The 19421-nt window shown below is 42.3% G+C and overlaps 3 protein-coding genes across 6 annotated transcripts; all 3 read left to right on the top strand.

Annotated features, from left to right (window-relative positions):
* Nucleotides 1-67: 67 nt before the first annotated feature.
* On the top strand, nt 68-7489 carry pbx2 (pre-B-cell leukemia homeobox 2). The gene is made up of 8 exons (XM_018699890.2): nt 68-774; nt 1435-1508; nt 2915-3159; nt 4006-4196; nt 4640-4775; nt 4919-5060; nt 5397-5491; nt 6701-7489. The coding sequence occupies exons 1-8, from the start codon at nt 533-535 to the stop codon at nt 6779-6781; spliced, it is 1206 nt and encodes a 401-aa protein (XP_018555406.1). The 5' UTR covers nt 68-532; the 3' UTR covers nt 6782-7489.
* Nucleotides 7490-7618: 129 nt separating this feature from the next.
* On the top strand, nt 7619-12258 carry LOC108899457 (transcription factor HES-2). Of its 3 annotated transcripts, XR_007814631.1 has the most exons (4): nt 7619-10087; nt 10313-10408; nt 10663-11599; nt 11739-12255. XR_007814631.1 is itself a non-coding variant. In XM_051076083.1 (3 exons), exons 1-3 carry the CDS (start codon nt 10010-10012, stop codon nt 11209-11211), a joined length of 723 nt encoding a protein of 240 aa, XP_050932040.1. In that variant the 5' UTR covers nt 7619-10009; the 3' UTR covers nt 11212-12258. The 3 variants fall into 3 exon arrangements, 1 of the variants encoding a protein (XP_050932040.1); XM_051076083.1 differs by having other exon boundaries at nt 10663-12258; XR_007814632.1 differs by lacking the exon at nt 7619-10087 and having other exon boundaries at nt 10094-10408; nt 11739-12256.
* A 1078-nt stretch (nt 12259-13336) lies between these two features.
* On the top strand, nt 13337-18159 carry LOC108899456 (transcription factor HES-7). Of its 2 annotated transcripts, XM_018699892.2 has the most exons (5): nt 13337-13471; nt 13594-13714; nt 16919-17009; nt 17121-17207; nt 17318-18159. In XM_018699892.2, the coding sequence occupies exons 2-5, from the start codon at nt 13647-13649 to the stop codon at nt 17831-17833; spliced, it is 762 nt and encodes a 253-aa protein (XP_018555408.1). In that variant the 5' UTR covers nt 13337-13471; nt 13594-13646; the 3' UTR covers nt 17834-18159. The 2 variants fall into 2 exon arrangements, with proteins under 2 accessions (XP_018555408.1, XP_018555409.1); XM_018699893.2 differs by lacking the exon at nt 13337-13471 and having other exon boundaries at nt 16906-17009.
* Nucleotides 18160-19421: the final 1262 nt, after the last annotated feature.

Raw genomic sequence — 19421 nt, 5'->3', positions numbered from 1 at the left:
TGACTTGCAGCTAAAAGGAGAAGTAGACTCCAGCAAGTGAGAGAAGCTAAGTGACATTATTACTTTAAACCCGAGAAATTAAAATATATTAAAATATATCTTCATCTATCTGTGTGCTTGTAACCAGGCTTATAGCACAAGCAGGATGGCAACAGAGCACATTATCTACATGTTATTTAGTTAGACCTTATTTCTTATGTTATGCACACATTCACACACACATACACAGACACAAGCGCGCGCGCAGACACACACACACACACACACACACACACACTTTTCAGCTTTCTGAAAATGCAGGGCATGCAGATGTTTTGTTGTTGTGGTTACAGTCAACCTTGCAATGTTTACTCCTCTGCCGCCACACATAAGCGTTGTCTATCACGCGCTGCAGCCTGTGTGTTTACATGGCTTGTACCTTTTCCTGTCAATCGCTAGGGGACCCTGCTTTGTGCGATGCATCGGATCTGGTCGTGGTGTGTGTCTGTGAGCACAGTTGGGCAGCAGTCGTCGCCACTGTGCGTCGCTGAAGATGTTGCAGCAGCAGCCTCTGACAGGCAATGGGCCCTCCAACGGCCGGGGACTCGGCATGAGCGGCCACCCCGGGATGCATGCGCTCAACTCGGTTCATCAACCTTCCCAGCACCGGTCCGACGGGGGCGACTCGGGCCTCGAGGGCACGGAAAACGGACATGAAACCCGCAGAGATATTGGTGACATACTGCAGCAAATAATGACCATCACCGACCAAAGTTTGGACGAGGCACAAGCAAAGTTAGTGACAACTTTGATTTTATTATTTTTATTTTTAAGGTTAATGACGCTGCGGCTGTTTTTTGTTTTGCCGCTTTGTCGACTCCGGCTGGTAGAGGCAAAGTTTCCTGAACTTCAATCTATTGTTTAGATTATTTAGCCTGCGGCTAACTAATTAGCTCGCGGTTGCTAACGAAAACAAAGTTGCTTTTGTCACAGCCACTTCGGATTAATATGATATTAGCCAATGCTTATTGTCTCTTTGCTCTCACATTTACAAACACGTATTTCTTTTAGCAGCGTTGGTTTGAAACGTAGCCATTGTTAGCCTGCTAAGCTGCGCTAACAAGGCTAACTAGCTAAGGCTACAATAGGTAGCTAACAAGTAGCTAGCGCTCATGTAAACGTCAAAACGACTTTTCGTACACATTTTAAGGTTTAAATCTATAGCAAACAAATGTCAATATGACATATCATGCTGAGTACCGTTTATAGACAGCTTACGAGTGAGCAGGTGCTTAGCTCATAGCTAGCCACAAGCTAACGTTTGCTAACTTAGCCATGCTAACGGTAGTTGGTCTGTCACTCAATTTGTGTTTTTGTTTTGGTCGATTTGAATGTTTCCTCTCTTTCGCCGCTTACACTCAGTCTGTTGTGTCTTTTTTCGTTCTTAATGTACAGGAAACATGCACTCAACTGTCATCGAATGAAACCTGCGTTGTTCAGCGTTTTGTGCGAGATCAAGGAAAAAACTGGTATGTTAATGTTATTTAATACGAGTTTTGTTATGTTCTCACTGTTAGTCATCGTGCATTTAATTTTGTTTTGATGTGCAGCGGGCTCCTAGAATATTACAGTTTTATTAGACTGTGTTGACAGTGTGTCATCAGTAGCCGATAATATCATAAACAAGTTCACTGGCCAAGCGCGCACACACATACACACATACACATACACATACATATATATAACAACTCTGTTTGTCAGTAACTCTCAATGTTCTTACTTGCAATGTCAAAAACAAACTGACAGAAAGATAAACATCACTAGACTGCTTCAATTCGGCATAAAATTAGAGACAAAAGACAGCAGCTGCATAAACAGACATGCTATGCCTACAGGGCAATACAATACACATTACAGGTTGCTGGTTGGTTCATTATTTTCAGGGTTTCTACAGGTCTAGTATAAGTAAAGGCCTTATAAGGTATTGAATGTTTTAGATGACCACAAGCCTAATATAAGCAGTAATGTTAGTTTTTGTGTATATGGTGGGCTTTGCGGAGACATTACACACTTATAAAAAGTAAGAAAGTGAAATTTCCACTACAGGTTTTGCTGCAGGAGGTTGCTCAGTTCTTTTTTATGAGTTTTTTTTTAAAATGAGTTTCAGTCAGCACCATCAGACCTGTAGCAAACACTGTTACTAATTAGGGAGTTCAAGGCTCATGGGTAATTGTCGAATGCAGCAAAAACTTAAATTAACTTAATTCCTTTGATTGATCCATCCATTGATTTTCCTCTGGTTTTCCATGTCTAGACAGAGAGAGATTATTCCCATATGCTCCTGGGAAGTACTGAAAAAACATTTTGAAAAAGTAACTCATTATAGGTCATATAATCATTGAAAAGGTCTGTAAAATATCTAAAATTTAACTTGGTGAACCCTGCTGAAGCCTGGATTTCATTCATGCTAGAAAAGACAGTGTCAAGCCGTTCTTTAAAACTGATTCAAAGTTTTAAAACTCCACTAGAAATGCTGTTACAAGATGCTGTCACTTTCACTTCAACACAGTGGCCCCTCACTCAGCTGCAAAACAGGATGTTCTGACATGGGTAGTAAATAAATATTGAGCAAAGAAATTACAAGCTGTAAACAGTGTATGAGAGCGTATCAATAAACAAGCTGATGTCAGATAGATTAACGACCTCTCATAAACACAGCACATCAGTGTCTCTGTTGAAAGTTTAAAAAGTGAACCAGGAGGTGCACTGACACAGGGAATGTATGGTTGAATCTGTTAGTGTTACAGGCTTTAAGTACTTTTAGTACTTTCATTTATTTGGATGGAAGTGTATTGTGTACCTTTACATAGTTACATTTTTCTGTCAGCATTTCTCAAACAAAGCCAGTAGACACTGACATTTGTCTTCTTTACAGGCCTGTCAATGAGGAACGCCCAGGAGGAGGAGCCTCAGGACCCTCAGCTGGTGCGATTGGACAACATGTTGTTGGCGGAGGGTGTGGCGGGGCCAGAGAAAGGCGGCGGTGCTGCTGCTGCCGTGTCTGCGGCCACCAGCTCGGGAGGGATGTCACCTGACAGCTCGCTCGAGCACTCTGACTACAAAAGCAAGTTGAGCCAGATTCGCAGTATCTACCACACTGAGCTGGAGAAGTATGAGCAGGTATCGTGTCGCAACAGGAGATGAGCGCTGACATTGCCTGTGCACGCTTGCTTCCACTAAAGCCGCTCGCCAGAAGCGTAATCCATTGGCATGTTAGGTCTGGAGTTCACAGCACATTATTTTTCTTTTCCAAGGAAATCACACCAGTTCCATATCTGTTATGAGAGAAGGCATTTTTAGAAGCAACACAAATTTCAGCCTACTCTAAAGGTCTAATGTGTGCTGTTATTCAAAATACTCAAATCAGTCCAGAAATCCTCCATTATAATGAGACTTGGAAAATGCATTGTATTATACATTTTCCAAGTATCATTATAATACAAGTGTTAACAGTGACCCTTCCTCTGTAGAGTTGTATAGGGGTAAGGTGCTTTATGGTGCCTTTAGGTGCTGAATTTACAAGTGGGACAAACAAAATATGCAAAGCACTTCAGTAATTATGCTTATACACGTTTATACTGTATATTTAGAGGTGTTTCTAATATTCTACCCCTTTGCACAGATAAGTTCAAACCTTAACAACCTCTCCCTTAACTACGATCCCAGTGATAAACCTATAATTTAATTTACACAGTACCAATATCAACAAAGCTTGAACGTCATAAACTTATATTTTTGGTGGAGCTGTTGTATTGAATCACATTAGGTTGTATAATTGTACCTAATAAAGTGGCTACAGAGTGTATTAACTTATTAACCAGAACAATAACATCAGCAATTTTCAACAAAACTATGCCGCATAAAAACCAAATCATGGTAAACCAATTTAAAATAATATGCATAGCTTCGCTTGCTTTGCACGTTTCACTCCTTCACTGCCTGTCCTCTTATGCTCGCCCTGCCCAGGCGTGCACTGAGTTCACCACCCATGTGATGAACCTGCTGAGGGAGCAGTCGCGTACGCGGCCCGTGACCCCGCGGGAGATAGAACGCATGGTGGCCATCATCCACCGCAAGTTCAGCTCGATCCAGACTCAGCTGAAGCAGAGCACTTGTGAGGCAGTCATGATCCTGAGGTCCCGCTTCCTCGATGCCAGGTGGGTGTGTGTGGTTGGATTTTTTTTGTTTTCTTTGCTTAAAGAAATGCTGTACTGAAAGTCTGTCTTTGAAGTAGTAAGCTTGGATTCTCACTGATGAATGATTCAAAATGATGATACGTTTCCTAATTTGACAAGTGCTATTTGTGTTTCAACCAAATATTAACAGTGTATATAACTAGTGTGGGTTAACTGTGAAATTATGATGCTATATTAATGCATCTTACATCTTATCATTCGCACATACTTCCAGGTGAAATGTATATTTATTTTTGTGAAGCATATTCTCTTTACATAACAGCCATTTAAATCTGTATGTGTGAGTGGACATAAAGGGTGTGGGAACCAAATACCAACTATGACAAAAACATTATCACTAACAAAATAAAATCACTGTTGTTTTTTTTCCAACATTCATCACCTGCTTTTTTTCCTCTCATCAGACGCAAGAGGCGTAACTTCAGCAAACAGGCCACAGAGGTGCTGAATGAGTATTTCTACTCCCACCTGTCCAACCCCTACCCCAGTGAAGAAGCCAAAGAGGAACTCGCCAAACAGTGTGGAATCACTGTCTCTCAGGTAAATCACCTGTACTTGTAGGAACAAGAAGTTGTGAGTGTGTAATTGGGTTTTTGTGTAATTGAACAATCAGTATCTGGTATTAGTCAGTCTTAAAGAGAAACCAAGGCTATATATTGAGTATCCCCCTTTTTTTCTACCAGGTCTCCAACTGGTTTGGCAACAAGAGAATCCGCTACAAGAAAAACATTGGCAAATTCCAAGAAGAGGCCAACCTCTATGCGATGAAGACAGCCTTGGGGGCCAGACAGGGCGATGATTCCCCGCACACTCCCAACTCCACAGGTACTACAAGAGAACGAAAGCTGCAGTATGCCCTGAGGCAGCGAAATACGTTGTTATTTTCCACCCTCTGATTCAGCTCATCTCCACCCAGCACTTGTTGATAGACTCGATGAGCTGCCCTTCTGAACTCAATGTATAACTTGAGGCTGACGTAACTGGCGTTCATAAAGCCGCCGCAGACGACGAGGAAACAGTGTCAGAATATTCGTCTAAATGTTGATGTGTTTTTGAACAGGTCTGCTGCATTATTACTCCCAACTGCTACAAAAACAGGATTATAAATGTTTTGCATGAAACGTCTGAGTACTGATGTTGCCTTTTTGTTTTTTTCTTCAGGGTCTGGGTCCTTCTCTCTGTCTGGGTCAGCTGACCTGTTCCTTGGGGTTCCTCCTGTGAATGGCGAGCAGTCCGCCTACCAAATGGGCATGCAGGTAATTTAGTTATGAGGTAGTGTGACAGCCCCTCCACCTGGGCGCTGCAGGTGCTGAATGTGGGGTCGTTAGCTGAACGAGTCCCCCTCACTCTGCAGCCTCCCTCTCACTAGGGGAGTCAGAAACATGTCATGGTTATTTTTATTTATTTAAGTTATTGCATTCATGTTTAATTGTTTTATACCCACCTTATGTGTTTTATCTTGTGTGCATTAGTCTGACATTGTTTTTTACTGTTAGCTATTGTCCTGTAATATTATCAGCTTTGTTCCAGACAGGCTTTAGTTTCCATTTATTTGAGTCAGCTATGAAAATCAACTCTTGAGAGATTTGAAACCTGTGTCAAAGAGGTCATTGTTACAGTTTGTCAAACTCAGCATTGTCATCACACTGTAATGCAGCTGTTAATTAGAGACCGTCAGCTTTCTGTTGGTGTAGATGTGTTAAAGTACTGTCGCGAAAATCAGACATCCGGGAATTTGACACCCAGCTGCTTAACAGCTACTTGTTGATCCAAAAACAAAACAACCTAATTTTGCTTGTCAGAACCCAAAGTCAAGGTCGTGGGTTTTAAAATTTCCAAAGAACACCTACAAAGACGAGTTGCTGTCAATGGTATTATCTTTAAATGTAATATAAGTTTGGCAAAATGAAGCCTAATCTGATGGGTTAGATACTGTTTACATCTGGTGTCCTCACTACTCCACAGTTTTTGAGGCCCTAAAATTGAGACTTTTGGTGACGCTGCTGGCCGCGTTTTAGTTTGGAAACTCCGGGGTTGTGTTTCAGTCTGGACGAGCAGAAACAGACTTTTGGAAACGACGATGCAGACAAGCATGTTCGCTTCCTGACTGGATCTTATCAGTCACTTCTTCATTACAGATTTTTTTGCAAACAGCTGCAGAGAAGACGATCTGCTTCCTGTTAACTCCAGCGTATGCATGCCCAGAGTTTTAAATGAAAACATATTCATGAGGAGGTAGCTTTAGTTTCATGTCTGTTCAAGTTGATCTATCACTGTCACTGGTGGCTGTGCAAAAATCATTAAATTAATCCAAAACATCTTGAGGTTGTGTAGAATAGTTGGGAGTTTTCCACCATTCTTGGTCAAGGGGCTGAAATTGTAGGTGTTTTACTGCAGATATCCTTCACACGTTGCCCTCTGACACCCTTTGTGTTTATTTATTTGTATTTCTTTTGAACTTTCAGGCGAACGGGAACTGGCAGGGTCGAAACTCGCCCCCACCCGGCACCTCGCCCCATAGCGACCACTCGGAAAACTCTGACTGATTGCCCCGCCCACTGGCACAGAACGACAGCGACGGAAAGATTGACGACGGAAAAGACAGAAAGAATGATATCACACTTCCCACTTGGCTGCAGTTATTTTTGTATGTTTGTTTGGTTTGATTATTTTTAAATGGATGTTGTTTTTTTTGTTTGTTTGTTTTTTTCTTTTCTTATCGCTCAGCGTCAGTCATTATTATGTTTGAATGATTCGCTGAGTGCACGGATGGTAGAGTGAAAATGTGTGTGTGTTGTGTGCATGCAAGTGTGGTTTTATTATTGGGGTTGTAGGGTTTGTTTTCCACTACTTTTGACATGTTACAGAGGTGTGTTTGTGGTTGGGAAGGGGACGGGGAGGGGTGGGACTGCATTATCATTGTTTTTAGCACACTATATCATTATGATTAATATTATTGCTGTTTTATTATTAGTGCTACAACTGTTTTCATTTTAACAGCTCAGAAAGAGAGAATGCATTTAGTGAATGAGAGGGCAATAGAGAAAAATCCAAAGATTTTGTGTGTTTGTTTCTCTGTTTTGTTTGTTTGTTTTTTTTTCTACCGGGCTTATGTCCTGTAAAATGAATGAGGTGTGCTTGAGTCCATATTAATGGTTTGAATGAGTATATCAACAGTGCTGTCTTTTTTCTGTACAGTGAAACACCTGTATTCTCTCTACCTCTTTTACAATAAAGACTCTCTGTATTCACAACCAGCTGGTGATCAGTCCAGGTTTATGTTGAGTCTGGGGACTCCAAAGATTTCACTTCACTAACGGTAGTTTGTCATTAGGGGTTTGGCTCATACCTCAGCTTCTTTTAAATGTTCCAAAATTGCTGACTTGAATGTGAATCTTCTTTTACCGCAGGTTTGATCACTTCATCGTGATGATCTCAGTTCTGTTTTCCTGTATCATGATACAAGATTGTGGAGGTTTGTGTTGAGGTTTTGGTCTCTGTTTCAGAATTGTTAAATCCCTAAAAGCTGTTGAATGGTTTTGATGCTTTTCCTTTCTTCACCCCAATGCTATGGAGGTGAATGGAATTTATTTTGCAGTACTGAAATGAACAGAAATGTGTCTTTCCAGATAATAATGGACGGTTTACTATCTTCAGAGACAAGAACAGATGCTACAGTCTCCACAGAGCCCTGATGTCAGCATCATGCAGTCAGTCTTTCCATGGAAAATGTGGCAGTTTCTCCAAGATGTTAACAACAACCTACCTGTCAGGTATCTTGAAAAATTATGTGCAGGTGTAGAGAGAATGGGCAGATACTGATTGTATGAGGTGAACTCATGGATAAAAAGTATTCATGGCACTATCATTGAATCATTCTCACTTCACTTTTAGTGCCTACATTTTTTTAGTACTGTAAATCATTCTGAAACTGAATTGCCAGACCTTGCAGATCCTCATTGGTCTGTATGGAGGAGGTCATTGCAAACAGACCGTTACAAACATGGATTAATCACCTGATATTAGCCTGTTTTCATCCATCTGTTCAGGCACAGAATGCAAATAACTGGAAAATATAAATATTGAAACAAACTCATTTTGACCAAATACAACCAACTCCTTGAAATTTGTTTATTTGTATGTTTCTTTGCTCTACAGGGAGTTGGTTTTTTATTACATGGGGCTGTTTTACGCACATGTTGCTCCTTAAACCAAACGGTGAAGCTGAGATAAATTGCTGTGACCCGTGGAGTTAAACACAATAGGATTAAAACCATGTGCTCCTGCCATAATGTAATTAAGGACTGTTAATTAATCAGCATCAGTTTAGGACCCCCGAAGGTCCGCGGTCTCCAGTTTGAGAACCGCAACTGGCTTCAAATGCTGAAACAAAAAAAAAATTGTCACGTGTGCGTCGTCACTTGTCACCCGTCTTTCCCACGGTCGCCAGCAAGCATCAAAGGGTTTTCACACGCAAATGCAGACGAACTGCGGCACTAAACGGGGCGCCAGCACGAGGCAGCGGTCCAAATGGCACGCGTGGCCTATTGTGACACGGAGGTGTTAATGCAAAATGTTAACCACTGTTACACCTCCACCCTGCGGACCGACTAGCAAATGCAAAGGCGCCAAGTGTGAACGGCGAGGTGTCGGCACTCGCCGTAAGTGAGCGCACGATTTATATTAATAGAAACGAGAGAAAATAAAGACGGAGCATTTAAGAGAAAAAAAAAGAAAAAGAAAAGGCCGAAGTCTAACACATGAGATGGACGCAGTAAGAAGTAGGCAGGCTTTAACTCTGAAGGTTTTGCCGTGGAGGAGATATGTCACAGGTTTTGTTGGATTAATAAACAGATGGATTGAAGTGTCAACTCATACAGTAACTCGCACCTCAAATGGTGCAGCAACACAAATGGTCCATGTGCTCCCAGTGGTGCAGCTTGTCATGATTTCACCTCATCCAAATCTCTGTGTTGTCCAGTCTTTTACCAGGCTGCTGAAAACATACAATCAGAAAACCTGAAAATCTCTAACGTGATAAAATAAAATAAAAATAAAAGCACATCAGGAAATCCCCAAACTAAAATTATTATGACTCTGAATTAGTTTTCAATTGGTCCGTGTTAACTATGACAACTAACCATGACAAGATTCGTGAAGAATTAAGTTTTATACTACAAAAAGTAATACCTGAATTCCCATAAATCTCCTGTAAAGTCATGCAGGTTAAACTACAGAGCACTTTGTCTGTAAAACTGCAATTTAATCTGGTATCAGAGGAAAAGATGGTTCAAATTCATTCATTAGAGAGGTTACCACTTTCCAGCATTTTCACATTAAGTACGACTGATTTCATTCAAAAGGAAACAAATTCAAACTAAAATTTTCTAGATTAAATGGTAACATTTTAAACCCTGTACTTTCCTGTAATTTTACGCACGCGTTTTTACGCACGGGTTTGCGCGTAATATTCATTTCATAAACTTCTGTCTTTTTGCGTGTCTTAAGCACAACGAGGCTTCAGATAAATACATTGGATGATGAATATATTTAATTTATTTTTAAATGTACTGCACTGGATGTAACAAACGGTGGGAGTGAGGAGGGGGTTGGTGCGTGGCTGGGGTGGATGGGGGACGGATCGTAAAATCTGGGAGGTGCAGTAGGAGGAGCCTGGGGGGGCTCGCCGGGAGGAGGTAAAAGAAGCACTCTGGGACTTGAGCCTTCATTACCTGATCAGCTGCGAACTGTGAAGGAGCTTCTCTGACCACTGGATGAGGACAGACAACATTGGACCATCAGCTACTATGAAACTGTTACAGGAAACTGAGGATGCAACAAACGACAGAAAGGTAAAATACGATTATACAACAACTGCTGTTTTTACTCAGGCACAACTGTTAAAATTATTTTTTTGAAATTACACTGTTTTAGAGATGAAAGTAGGAGCCATTCTACACTAAATGTCCCAAAAATCAATTGACCTCAGTGTTGGAAGAGAAACTTTTTAATCAGAGTAAATAAAACTGAATTACATTTGGGTCATCCTAACATTGTTTTCTTTCTTTTCCTTCTAGTTCATAAAATCTCAGGTGGAGAAACGTCGAAGGGAGAGGATGAACCGCAGTCTGGAGCGTCTCAGATCCATGTTGCTGCAGGAACCACCACAACTGGTAAAAACAAACAAAAAAAAACTTTGAGTGCATTTGTAGACATTGAGAAGATTTTATGCAGTACAAACCTGAGCTGTCTCACATCTCAAGTACCGACTACTATGTTGTTTTGTGAGGAAATTAAGAATACTGACCTACTGAGGGAGCATGGTATCAAATATAAGAACTCTGATGACATTTAAGGATATGCATATGATTAAAAATCCCTTTTACTGCAGGAGACTCCATGAACTCATATTGAATCTTTCTTGCAGGGTGGGACTCAGCAAAGAGTGGAGAAAGCTGAGATACTGGAACACACAGTCCTCTTCCTCCAGAACACTGCCAAAGGAGACAAAACGAGAGCTGGAGGTGGCGGCGGAGGCCAGAAACACTCCTTCCAAGACGGCTTCTCCACCTGCCTGCAGAGAGCCGCTCAGTTCCTGGGACCTGAGGGGAAAGGCCTGTGGCTCGGAGCAGCGCTGGACGCATCTTTTGCTTCTCGCTTTGCCCGTTCAGACTCTGACTCCGCCAGCATCCAAAGGAGAACCGAGGCCAGTTCCTCCTCCAGCTCTCTGCCACAGACAAAGTCCATTCTTCAGATGCTCAGGCAGAAGTCTAAGCACAGACTGCATACGCGAGCCTTCGGCGTGAACGGTTTTGCTCACCCTTACCGACAGCCAGTCCAGCAAGGGTTCCCCAGAGTTCCCCGAAAGCCTCAGAAACAGAGTCAGCTTGAGATCAGGGTGGCGAGTCGAGCAAGCAAACAGAGCCCGACCCAGAGCTGCCCGGTCAGCCAGACTTTGTGGAGGCCCTGGCCCTGATCGTCAGGCAGCGACCTCTGAACCTGAACTTTTAATGACTCTAACAACTGATTAAAATTCACTGGTGCCACCTGTATTGTTCCCTATCTGCATTGTAGTCTTGCGAACAATGGTCTTTGATAACTCATAACAGTGTTGGTATTCACCCACAACCTCCAAGCCTGTAAATAATGTAAAAATCTCATTTGTACATGTGCTGTATGTGTGACAGGGTTGACTCACTACTCTTGTTTAATGCCTCTGAATGAGCGCAGTCAGTGGGGCAGCCATCTATTCTGCTGACAGGCACAGGGACTCTCCCAGACTGGGACAGACTGGAGCTGGACCATGCGGCTGAGCCGAGCCGTTCGGCCCGGGACTGCTGCTGTGCTGGAGAGCGAGTTTAGAGGTGAGTATTATGGAGCTGAAGAGTCTGCCTCCTCCTTCATATACTGCTAAGAAAAACCCTCTGGTACACCCACTATCATGATTCCAGAGTGTGATACTGAAGTGGATAATGATTGAGTGTCCATCCATCACATTTCCAGGTGTGGGACCTCAGGGTTCGAGGCTGGGAGAGCCCCACGCAGCCCCTCACGTTCACCTGAGTGCCATGATGTCTGCTGGCATGAATGACATCTGTGGCTCTGTGTACAATATAACTTGTATTCTCTTTGAATATATATCTTGTCTATTTTGCACACTAATTTATTCTGGCTGACTCCCTATGGTGAGCAGTATTCTTTTTTATAAAAAAAAATAAAAACATTTCTTAAAATGGAAACACACTGGTGTCAGTGAGTCTTTTTAAAGTTACATGCACTCTGCTGGTCTTTTGTATGAGCTGCCTTTGACAGCTCTTTTTAGTTGGGAGTCAGAGGTGTGAAGCACGGCTTCCTGCAGAGCTACATCCTCCAGGTGTGAAGTCTGGCCATGAGGTGAAAGAGTTCAGTGGCAGTCCTCACTTCAAAAGACATCAAAGATAGCCCTGTTCACACATTATTCACTTAGGTTGAAAGCCTTTTCAGATTAAACCAAAGGAGGAAAAGAGATAATACAGCCCAGAGCAGCCTGTGCAGAAGATTCAGTGCAAAAAAATGTTAAATTACAAACTGTTTTAACCATTTCAGGAGCCATAATTAGTGTCAGAGTGTAGCTCTGGTACACCATGTCTCCTTTAACCTATGGTGGTCTTACAGAGTTACCAAAAGTATCTTATTACTGTGAATGCAGCCTGATTCCTCACTTTATCAGCCCATCTTCTGTAATCATATGCAACTACGGAGTCTCTGTCAAACGAAGAAATGTGTTCTCATTAGAGATGCATCAAAAGTTGAATTTTCTGACAACCAGCCGAGCTCCTGTCCGCCTCTGTTTTCATTATGATTAGTATTCATTCTCTCGCCGTCGTCGCCTCCAGCTGCTCGCAGGCCATTTGTTTTCTACGCGTGTCCGGTGTCAGTTTACAGGAAACAAAACGTGTCTTTAACACCTCCTGTGGCGCTTTGAAGTTCCTCTGTCAGATGCTGCGTTTTGTCTGGACTGTCCAGTCATTTGTTCTGTCATAGAAGTTTGATTATTGATAGTTTTCTGAAGGAGAAACAAAACAATATTCGGATTATGTGAAACTGGAATAGAGATACTCATTTTAAAAGCCAATAAATAACATGATGAATAAATGATGTAGTCAGATTATGAGTTTATCTGCTCTGTTAGGATAAAGTAGCTCTCAGATGTTAAACCAAAGGAGGCTGCACTTTATTAATATATCTGGACTTTTTCTTCTCCTTCGTGGTTTTATATTAGTGGGTGAAACTGTGGTGAAGCATCATGGGAGACAGTTTTCTGGCTCTTTCTCGTGGGAACAAGGAAAGCGAGACTCCTTTTATTATCTGTTAGAATTAGTACATCGTGAAAAGAAGTGTGTGTGTGGAGGACTGTGGGCTTTCAGGTTCCCACACACACACTAGCTACACACACTTGTTATTCAAGTGCAAATTACGCAGCAGAGCTCATCAGGACTCTACCTCAGATTCATCTCACTGTTTTAGTGAAAAATCCCCTACTAAATGTTTCCTTTATTGTCCCATCGCAATGTTTGTGTTCTGAACGCGCTGGTTTGAGATTTCCGCTGTTTTTTTGTGTGGTTTCTTGTGAACGCTGTGGTTTTATTTCTCCACCAGGTTTGTTTAATGTGCGTAATTGGCGCCCAGGTGTTAAATGATTAAATGATTAGCATGAAACTCGGCAGGAGTCTGAGCCCTGAGAACCACTGCAGGCTGTAAGTGAACATAACATTTGTTTGTTTTCTTACTCTTGGATTTTTTGACTTATTTCAGTGATTTTTTTCTAAGTTTTTTTTTTTTTTCCTGAAATATTTGTGTCATGTCTTCCTAAATCCAGGCTAAGGTGGCGCATGCCGGAATGATTATGGTCCAGGAGCTCTTCGTCAATAAATGTGCAGGAAAAACGCTCATCTTCAACCCAGCAGCCTCCTGACTCAGTCTGCCGCCGGAAAGGACAAGTAAGAGTTCTTTTAATGTATAAAACTAGTTCAAAACACTCTACGTCCATCATAACTTGTGTGTTGTGGTGAAGTCAGTCAGTTGTTAAGCTTTTCTTAAATAAGGTGTGAAGTGGTCGCGTGCTGCTGGAGCTGCTGCGCGTGTCTGTGGAGGAGATCAAAGAGAGTCAGATAACACGGAGAGTCTGTCTCCACCCGCACTCAGTGTGTGAACAGACAGCAGCCATTATCTGGATAAATCATAATCTAATCTACAGCGATCGTAAGGGGAACACAGAGCATGCAGTGATGATTTCTCTGTCACACAATGAACAAATAACGTTTGGAAAGAAAGTGGTGGAAAGTAACTAAGAACTGCCAGTGAGATGTGAAGTACTTGTATGTTTATATTTGTGTACTTCACTACATATCAGAGATGTTTGAACTTTTTCCATCCACTACATTTGTTGGTTAAATTACCAGTTAGTTTGCAGATTAAGAATTTAAATAAAAAGATTAAGATTAAACCAGCGTCTCCCAACCATGTGACCCTTTGGTGTTTAGTTGGGGACCATTGTCATGTTACATTATCTGAGCTGTTGGCAGTTTCAGCAAAGAGACATTTCCCCTTTAAACTTCTCAGACAGTTCAATTTAAACAACTGTTCAGTCAAATATCAGAGGAAAGTATTTAAATCCATTAAAGAGTAAAAAACGAATTATTTCCTCTTGTAATCCCTTAGAATTTCCTTATGACACTTTGGAGGGTCCTGACCCCTAGGTTGGGAACCACCTAACTGAGCTGTATGTAAGACTAGTTACAACAGTAAAAAGCTGTTTGTATTTGTGTTAAAAAATGTAGAAATATCAGCAAAATATGTGACAATTTTCTGCAGTACTTTACTTAGCTCAAAATACTTATGTGCTTTTACTTAAAAAATAGGCTCACAGTTTATTGAATGTAACTTAGACCAGTAGTCATCAAAGCCTCAGGTCCGAGTTAATCAATCAAATGGTCCAAGTGCATCTCTCTGCAGAGCTGCAGCAACAACAGGGAATCTGGTAGTAATTCAATTCAGTTTTATTTATACAGGGCCAAATCAAAGGTTATCTCAAGGCACTTCTCATATAGAGCAGGTCTACACTGTACTTTTTATATTATATTTACAGTTTCACTTATATCCATTAATGTATCTAGCTCAGACATGCTGTAGCCTCATGTTAAACCTCACAAGTGAAGACAGTGAATGTGCTTTAGGAAAGAATTACAGGATCAAACCCTGTCAGTGTTCATAGAAAACTGTAAACCTGTCCCAGTGAGCGGTGTTTTGAATGCAGGACTTTATTTGTTATATTTTTAGCTTTTTATTTTGGTACTTTTACCTGTAAGAGAATGATCTGAGTGTTTCTTCCCCCCCATCGCAAAATGGTTACATGAGAAAGCATACACGAACATCGACAGCTTTGATGTTACTGTGGGGCGTGAGGCAAATGGTCACGCGTTTCCAAACTGATTGGCAATAAATTAATGGTGGGGTTTAGTGGACTCACATTTGCCGTCTGACGCAGCAACGTGCAGACAAATGTCGTGTGTAAGTGTGACAGTGGGACAGTGTCCTCCAGCTCTTTCTCATCGCGGGGACGTGGAGCAGGAGGCTTCATCCTCACTTTATTACCTGTTAAAACCGATACTTCGTTTACAAAGCGTGCTTGTTGGGCGAGGGGTGGCTCTCGGGTTCCCACGCGCACACAAGATATTCAGAATAATGGGTCCAGGTTGTGGCGAGAGTTGGTAAAGTTTTGTTTTAATAATGAGACTGAATGAGACGCTCATTTGAAGAGTCACGTGTAAAAGGTAGATTTTACGCGCGTCTTTCATTTGACATTTAAACGCTGTTTTGTTTTTTTTGCTGCTTGAAAATGGGCAGTATAAAGAGAGAGAATATCTGAGCCCAGCACAGGTTGATCCAGATTGGTTTAACGGGTGTGAGATGCGTATTGGGATCAAACCTTCAGCACTAGTTTAGGCAAACGTTGGAGTGGCTCCTCCAGCTCTCTCTCATGGGAACGCGGAGCAGGCAGTTCTGTTCACACTTTATTACCTGTTAGAATCGATACATCATTAACAAAGTGTTTGGAGGAGAGGTGGATCTCGGATTCCCACGCGCCTGGCCTCTCAAAACGACATCTTACACACACACACACACACACACACACACACACACACTGTCGCCATTTGGTTTAAATATCATTAATTCACAGGTATCTGCAGAGCCGTGCGTAAAAGGGAATTTTACGCACGACACATAGTTGTTATTTTCATCAGACTCTGCAGATTCTTTGTAGATTAAGAGACACACTTTGAGTGAAAGTATCGTTCAGGCTTAAGCGCAGTCGTTTTCTAGTTGGTTGTGTTTTTCATCCACAAATTAAGAGAAACCCATTTACAGAGCTTCGCATAAAAGAGAGGATTTTACGCACGCCGAGCATTTCCTTTCTTGCAGATTTTACAGAATGTATGAGTCTCAGTCATCAGTGAATCACTGAATGAGCATCTATTCAAAATGTTTTCGACTTCTCTTGATTGTTTTTTTCTGCTCCACACGCCTCGAGGCAGCCTGAACCCCGACATGATGGCGCGAGTCACCCACTGTCGTTTTGTCCGAGCCTCACGCTGTTTTGGCGGATGTTTGTTGCTTTCCCTCACATATGTTAATGACCGTCACACGAGCTGGTAACACCTTTGACACAGGCGCGTGCCGCTCATACTCAGGGGGAGCTGCACGTGCGGCTGCAGGATTAGTGAAGGGTCCTATTGGCGCGCCATTCAGTCTGCATTCATGTTCAGATCCCTGTCAAATTTGTGTTTAAATTAACTAAGAAAAACAAATTTAAGTGGAAAATCAATCTATTTGTTTACATTCAATTCAATACAATTTTATTATAATATTTTAAAACATTATAATAACATTTTCCACTGATGTGTCCAAACTTAAACTGTGTAAGACGGTCAAACTACAGGAGAAGAAGTCTAACAGCAGGGAGGGGGTTCACTTGCAGCACTGAATGTTTTACAAACATTAACAACTTTGTGAAATTGAGTTGAGTGACTGGAGTGAAACGAAGTGTGCGGTCAGGGTGGGGGGAGGAGCCTAAAGTTACGCCCACCTCCGGCTTAAAACGCCTCACAGAAGCTTGTGTGGTCACATTCAGCCCTCACTGACAGACCCGTGCAGCTGCAGTCACCGCTGGATCGTGTTTGGACTACAATCATGAAACTGCTTCAGGACTCCGAGGACGCAAAAGCCCAAAGAAAGGTACGTGTAACTGCACTGTCTACCCTGAGATGCACACCGCTCTGCAGCAAATTTAACCTGTAGTTTGATCAAATTCATTAATCTCATTGTCTCGTTTCTGTTTCCCTGCAGAGTCTCAAACCTCAGGTGGAGAGACGTCGAAGAGAGAGAATGAACCGCAGCCTGGAGAGCCTCAAGACTCTTCTGCTACAGCGACAGGTAAAGGCCGCATGGCTCTCTGGTGGTCAGTTGGTCCATCTTTCAAGAGTAAATGCGTCTTAGTAGGGACTGTGAAAACGGTTTACTAACTCTCTGCTTGTGTCCTATAGGAGGAGACTCAGCGCAGAGTGGAGAAAGCTGAGATACTGGAACACACAGTCCTCTTCCTCCAGAACACTGCCAAAGGAGACGAGACGAGAGCTGGAGGTGGCGGCGGAGGCCAGAAACACTCCTTCCAAGACGGCTTCTCCACCTGCCTGCAGAGAGCCGCTCAGTTCCTGGGACCTGAGGGGAAAGGCCTGTGGCTCGGAGCAGCGCTGGACGCGTCTCTCGCTTCTCGCTTTGCCCGTTCAGACTCTGACTCCGCCAGTTCCTCCTCCAGCTCTCTGCTTCTCAGGAAGTCGTCCAGATCTATTCTTCGGATGCTGATACACCGGTCCGGACACAAACTGTGCACGCCTGCCTTAAACGTGTCCCGCTGTGTTCAGACCCGAGGAGGATCACATCCACAACACCACATCACCACAACTCCCCCACAGCCCCACAAAGTGGCGAGCAGAGCCAGCAAACAGAGCCCGTCCCAGAGCCACCCGCTCAGCCAGTCTTTGTGGAGGCCGTGGCCCTGATCTCTACAGTTTCACCACCAGGAAACTGAACTTTTACTGACTCTAACACGCTGGTTAATATTCATACAACAGCGTGTGTTGTTCGTTGTCTTCCTACAAGGACATTTTCAGTGCAATGTATTGATCACAGGCCTCCTGCTTTCTGTAAATTCTGATGCATTTGTAGATACTGTAAATTTATTATGATCACATCATGTGCTGCTACTGTCTCTACAGGCCAAATCGTGATAGTTGTGTCATTTAAGAAGTATTTTTTTGCACCTTAATTTATTCTATTTGTCATTTTGTAAATAAACATAAGGAAAAATTCACTAAACAAAGCGTATGTGTTCATTAATTGTTTGCTGGCACGTGTCTGTAGGAGCGTTAAGTGTGGACTGTAAGTGCTGCCACACGTGAGGATGAAAGGCGCCAGGTGGTGACATTTCACACAGTCTGACACAAGCTAATCCTGAGAAACTATAACATACATCCAGGTGGCCAAAACATTCAACAAAACTGAACACACACACACACACACACACACGTAGCTGACTGTCAAAAAACAGAATTATAGATAGATTTAAAGCCGTGCGTAAAAAGTGCCATTCTTGTGCGTAATGTCATCGTCCTGCTTTGACATCAGCACTAAGTGATAAAATGTTTTACCCGTTTTAAAAAGAGGTTTATTTTGAGAATAAGAAATTGCAGTTATGGACAAAGTCGCTGTTTACTGCAGAAAAATTAAAACTAAGCGCTGCACGTTCTCCGATAATTAAACTGCATCCGTTTAAAGAGCTGTTCAGACCGCGGAACTTTCCTCTCAGTCTCTATCTCATTTGCACCTCAATCGCAGGTGAATGCGCGTGGGAACGTGGGAAGTGTCTCCCCCCTCTGCGTCAGCCTTTCCACTGATGTATGAGTTTTAACAGGTAGTAAAGCTGTAAATGCAGAACCATTTCCCCTTTTCCCACGAGAAAGAATTGGAAACCTCCCCCCGAAACAGTGCGTGTCCTTATCTGAGGCAGGAAATTTAGCGTGTGAAATTTAAAGGAAGAACACAGACTGAATTTCAGCCGAGCTATAGAAGCATATGTGATGATGCTGAAAATGATTTTGTTTGTTCCAGCTGCTTGGTTACTTTTCTCTATTTAGCTCAAATTGTTCTTGAAGTAAAATAGTAATACTTTCGCTTCTGAAAAGCAAAGGAGCAGAATGTTTCTTTCAGCTTCGTTTCTCCTACAGCAACTTGTATTTTGTCATAACAGACGAACATTTGATTCTGAGGTGCTAAATGATAAACCCAGGAAACCCTTTGATCCACGCTGGCGCGTGCCTGAAACCCACCTGCACGCGCCAGTGTGGATGAAAGCTCTGCTGGAAACTTCCCTGCCTCCCAGTGAAGCTCACCAAGACCTAACTGAAAATGTCATGTCTTTTTTTTTACCCTTGTTTTATTTAGTTGTCAAGTTTATCAGGTATTTTGTTGTATTTAAGATGTGATGTTTGATCCTTGTATAGTGGTAAAAAGAAGCTGGTATATAATGAAATTGTAACTATCAGCATTCTGATTTATAACGGAGGGTAAACTGGGTTAACACTCATGTTG

The sequence above is a fragment of the Lates calcarifer genome, linkage group LG15, assembly GCF_001640805.2.
Source record: "Lates calcarifer isolate ASB-BC8 linkage group LG15, TLL_Latcal_v3, whole genome shotgun sequence".
Taxonomy (NCBI): domain Eukaryota; kingdom Metazoa; phylum Chordata; class Actinopteri; family Centropomidae; genus Lates; species Lates calcarifer.
This window is presented reverse-complemented; position numbering and strand designations above follow the sequence as displayed.

Coding starts and splice junctions, on each gene's coding strand:
- pbx2 (XM_018699890.2), top strand. CDS start 533: ATGTTGCAGCAGCAGCCTCTGACAGGCAATGGGCCCTCCAACGGCCGG. Junction 1,509..2,914: donor CGAGATCAAGGAAAAAACTG/GTATGTTAATGT, acceptor TCTTCTTTACAG/GCCTGTCAATGAGGAACGCC. Junction 5,061..5,396: donor GCACACTCCCAACTCCACAG/GTACTACAAGAG, acceptor TTTTTTCTTCAG/GGTCTGGGTCCTTCTCTCTG.
- LOC108899457 (XM_051076083.1), top strand. CDS start 10,010: ATGAGGACAGACAACATTGGACCATCAGCTACTATGAAACTGTTACAG. Junction 10,088..10,312: donor ATGCAACAAACGACAGAAAG/GTAAAATACGAT, acceptor TTTTCCTTCTAG/TTCATAAAATCTCAGGTGGA. Junction 10,409..10,662: donor TGCAGGAACCACCACAACTG/GTAAAAACAAAC, acceptor TCTTTCTTGCAG/GGTGGGACTCAGCAAAGAGT.
- LOC108899456 (XM_018699892.2), top strand. CDS start 13,647: ATGTGCAGGAAAAACGCTCATCTTCAACCCAGCAGCCTCCTGACTCAG. Junction 13,715..16,918: donor TCTGCCGCCGGAAAGGACAA/GTAAGAGTTCTT, acceptor CCTCACTGACAG/ACCCGTGCAGCTGCAGTCAC. Junction 17,010..17,120: donor ACGCAAAAGCCCAAAGAAAG/GTACGTGTAACT, acceptor GTTTCCCTGCAG/AGTCTCAAACCTCAGGTGGA.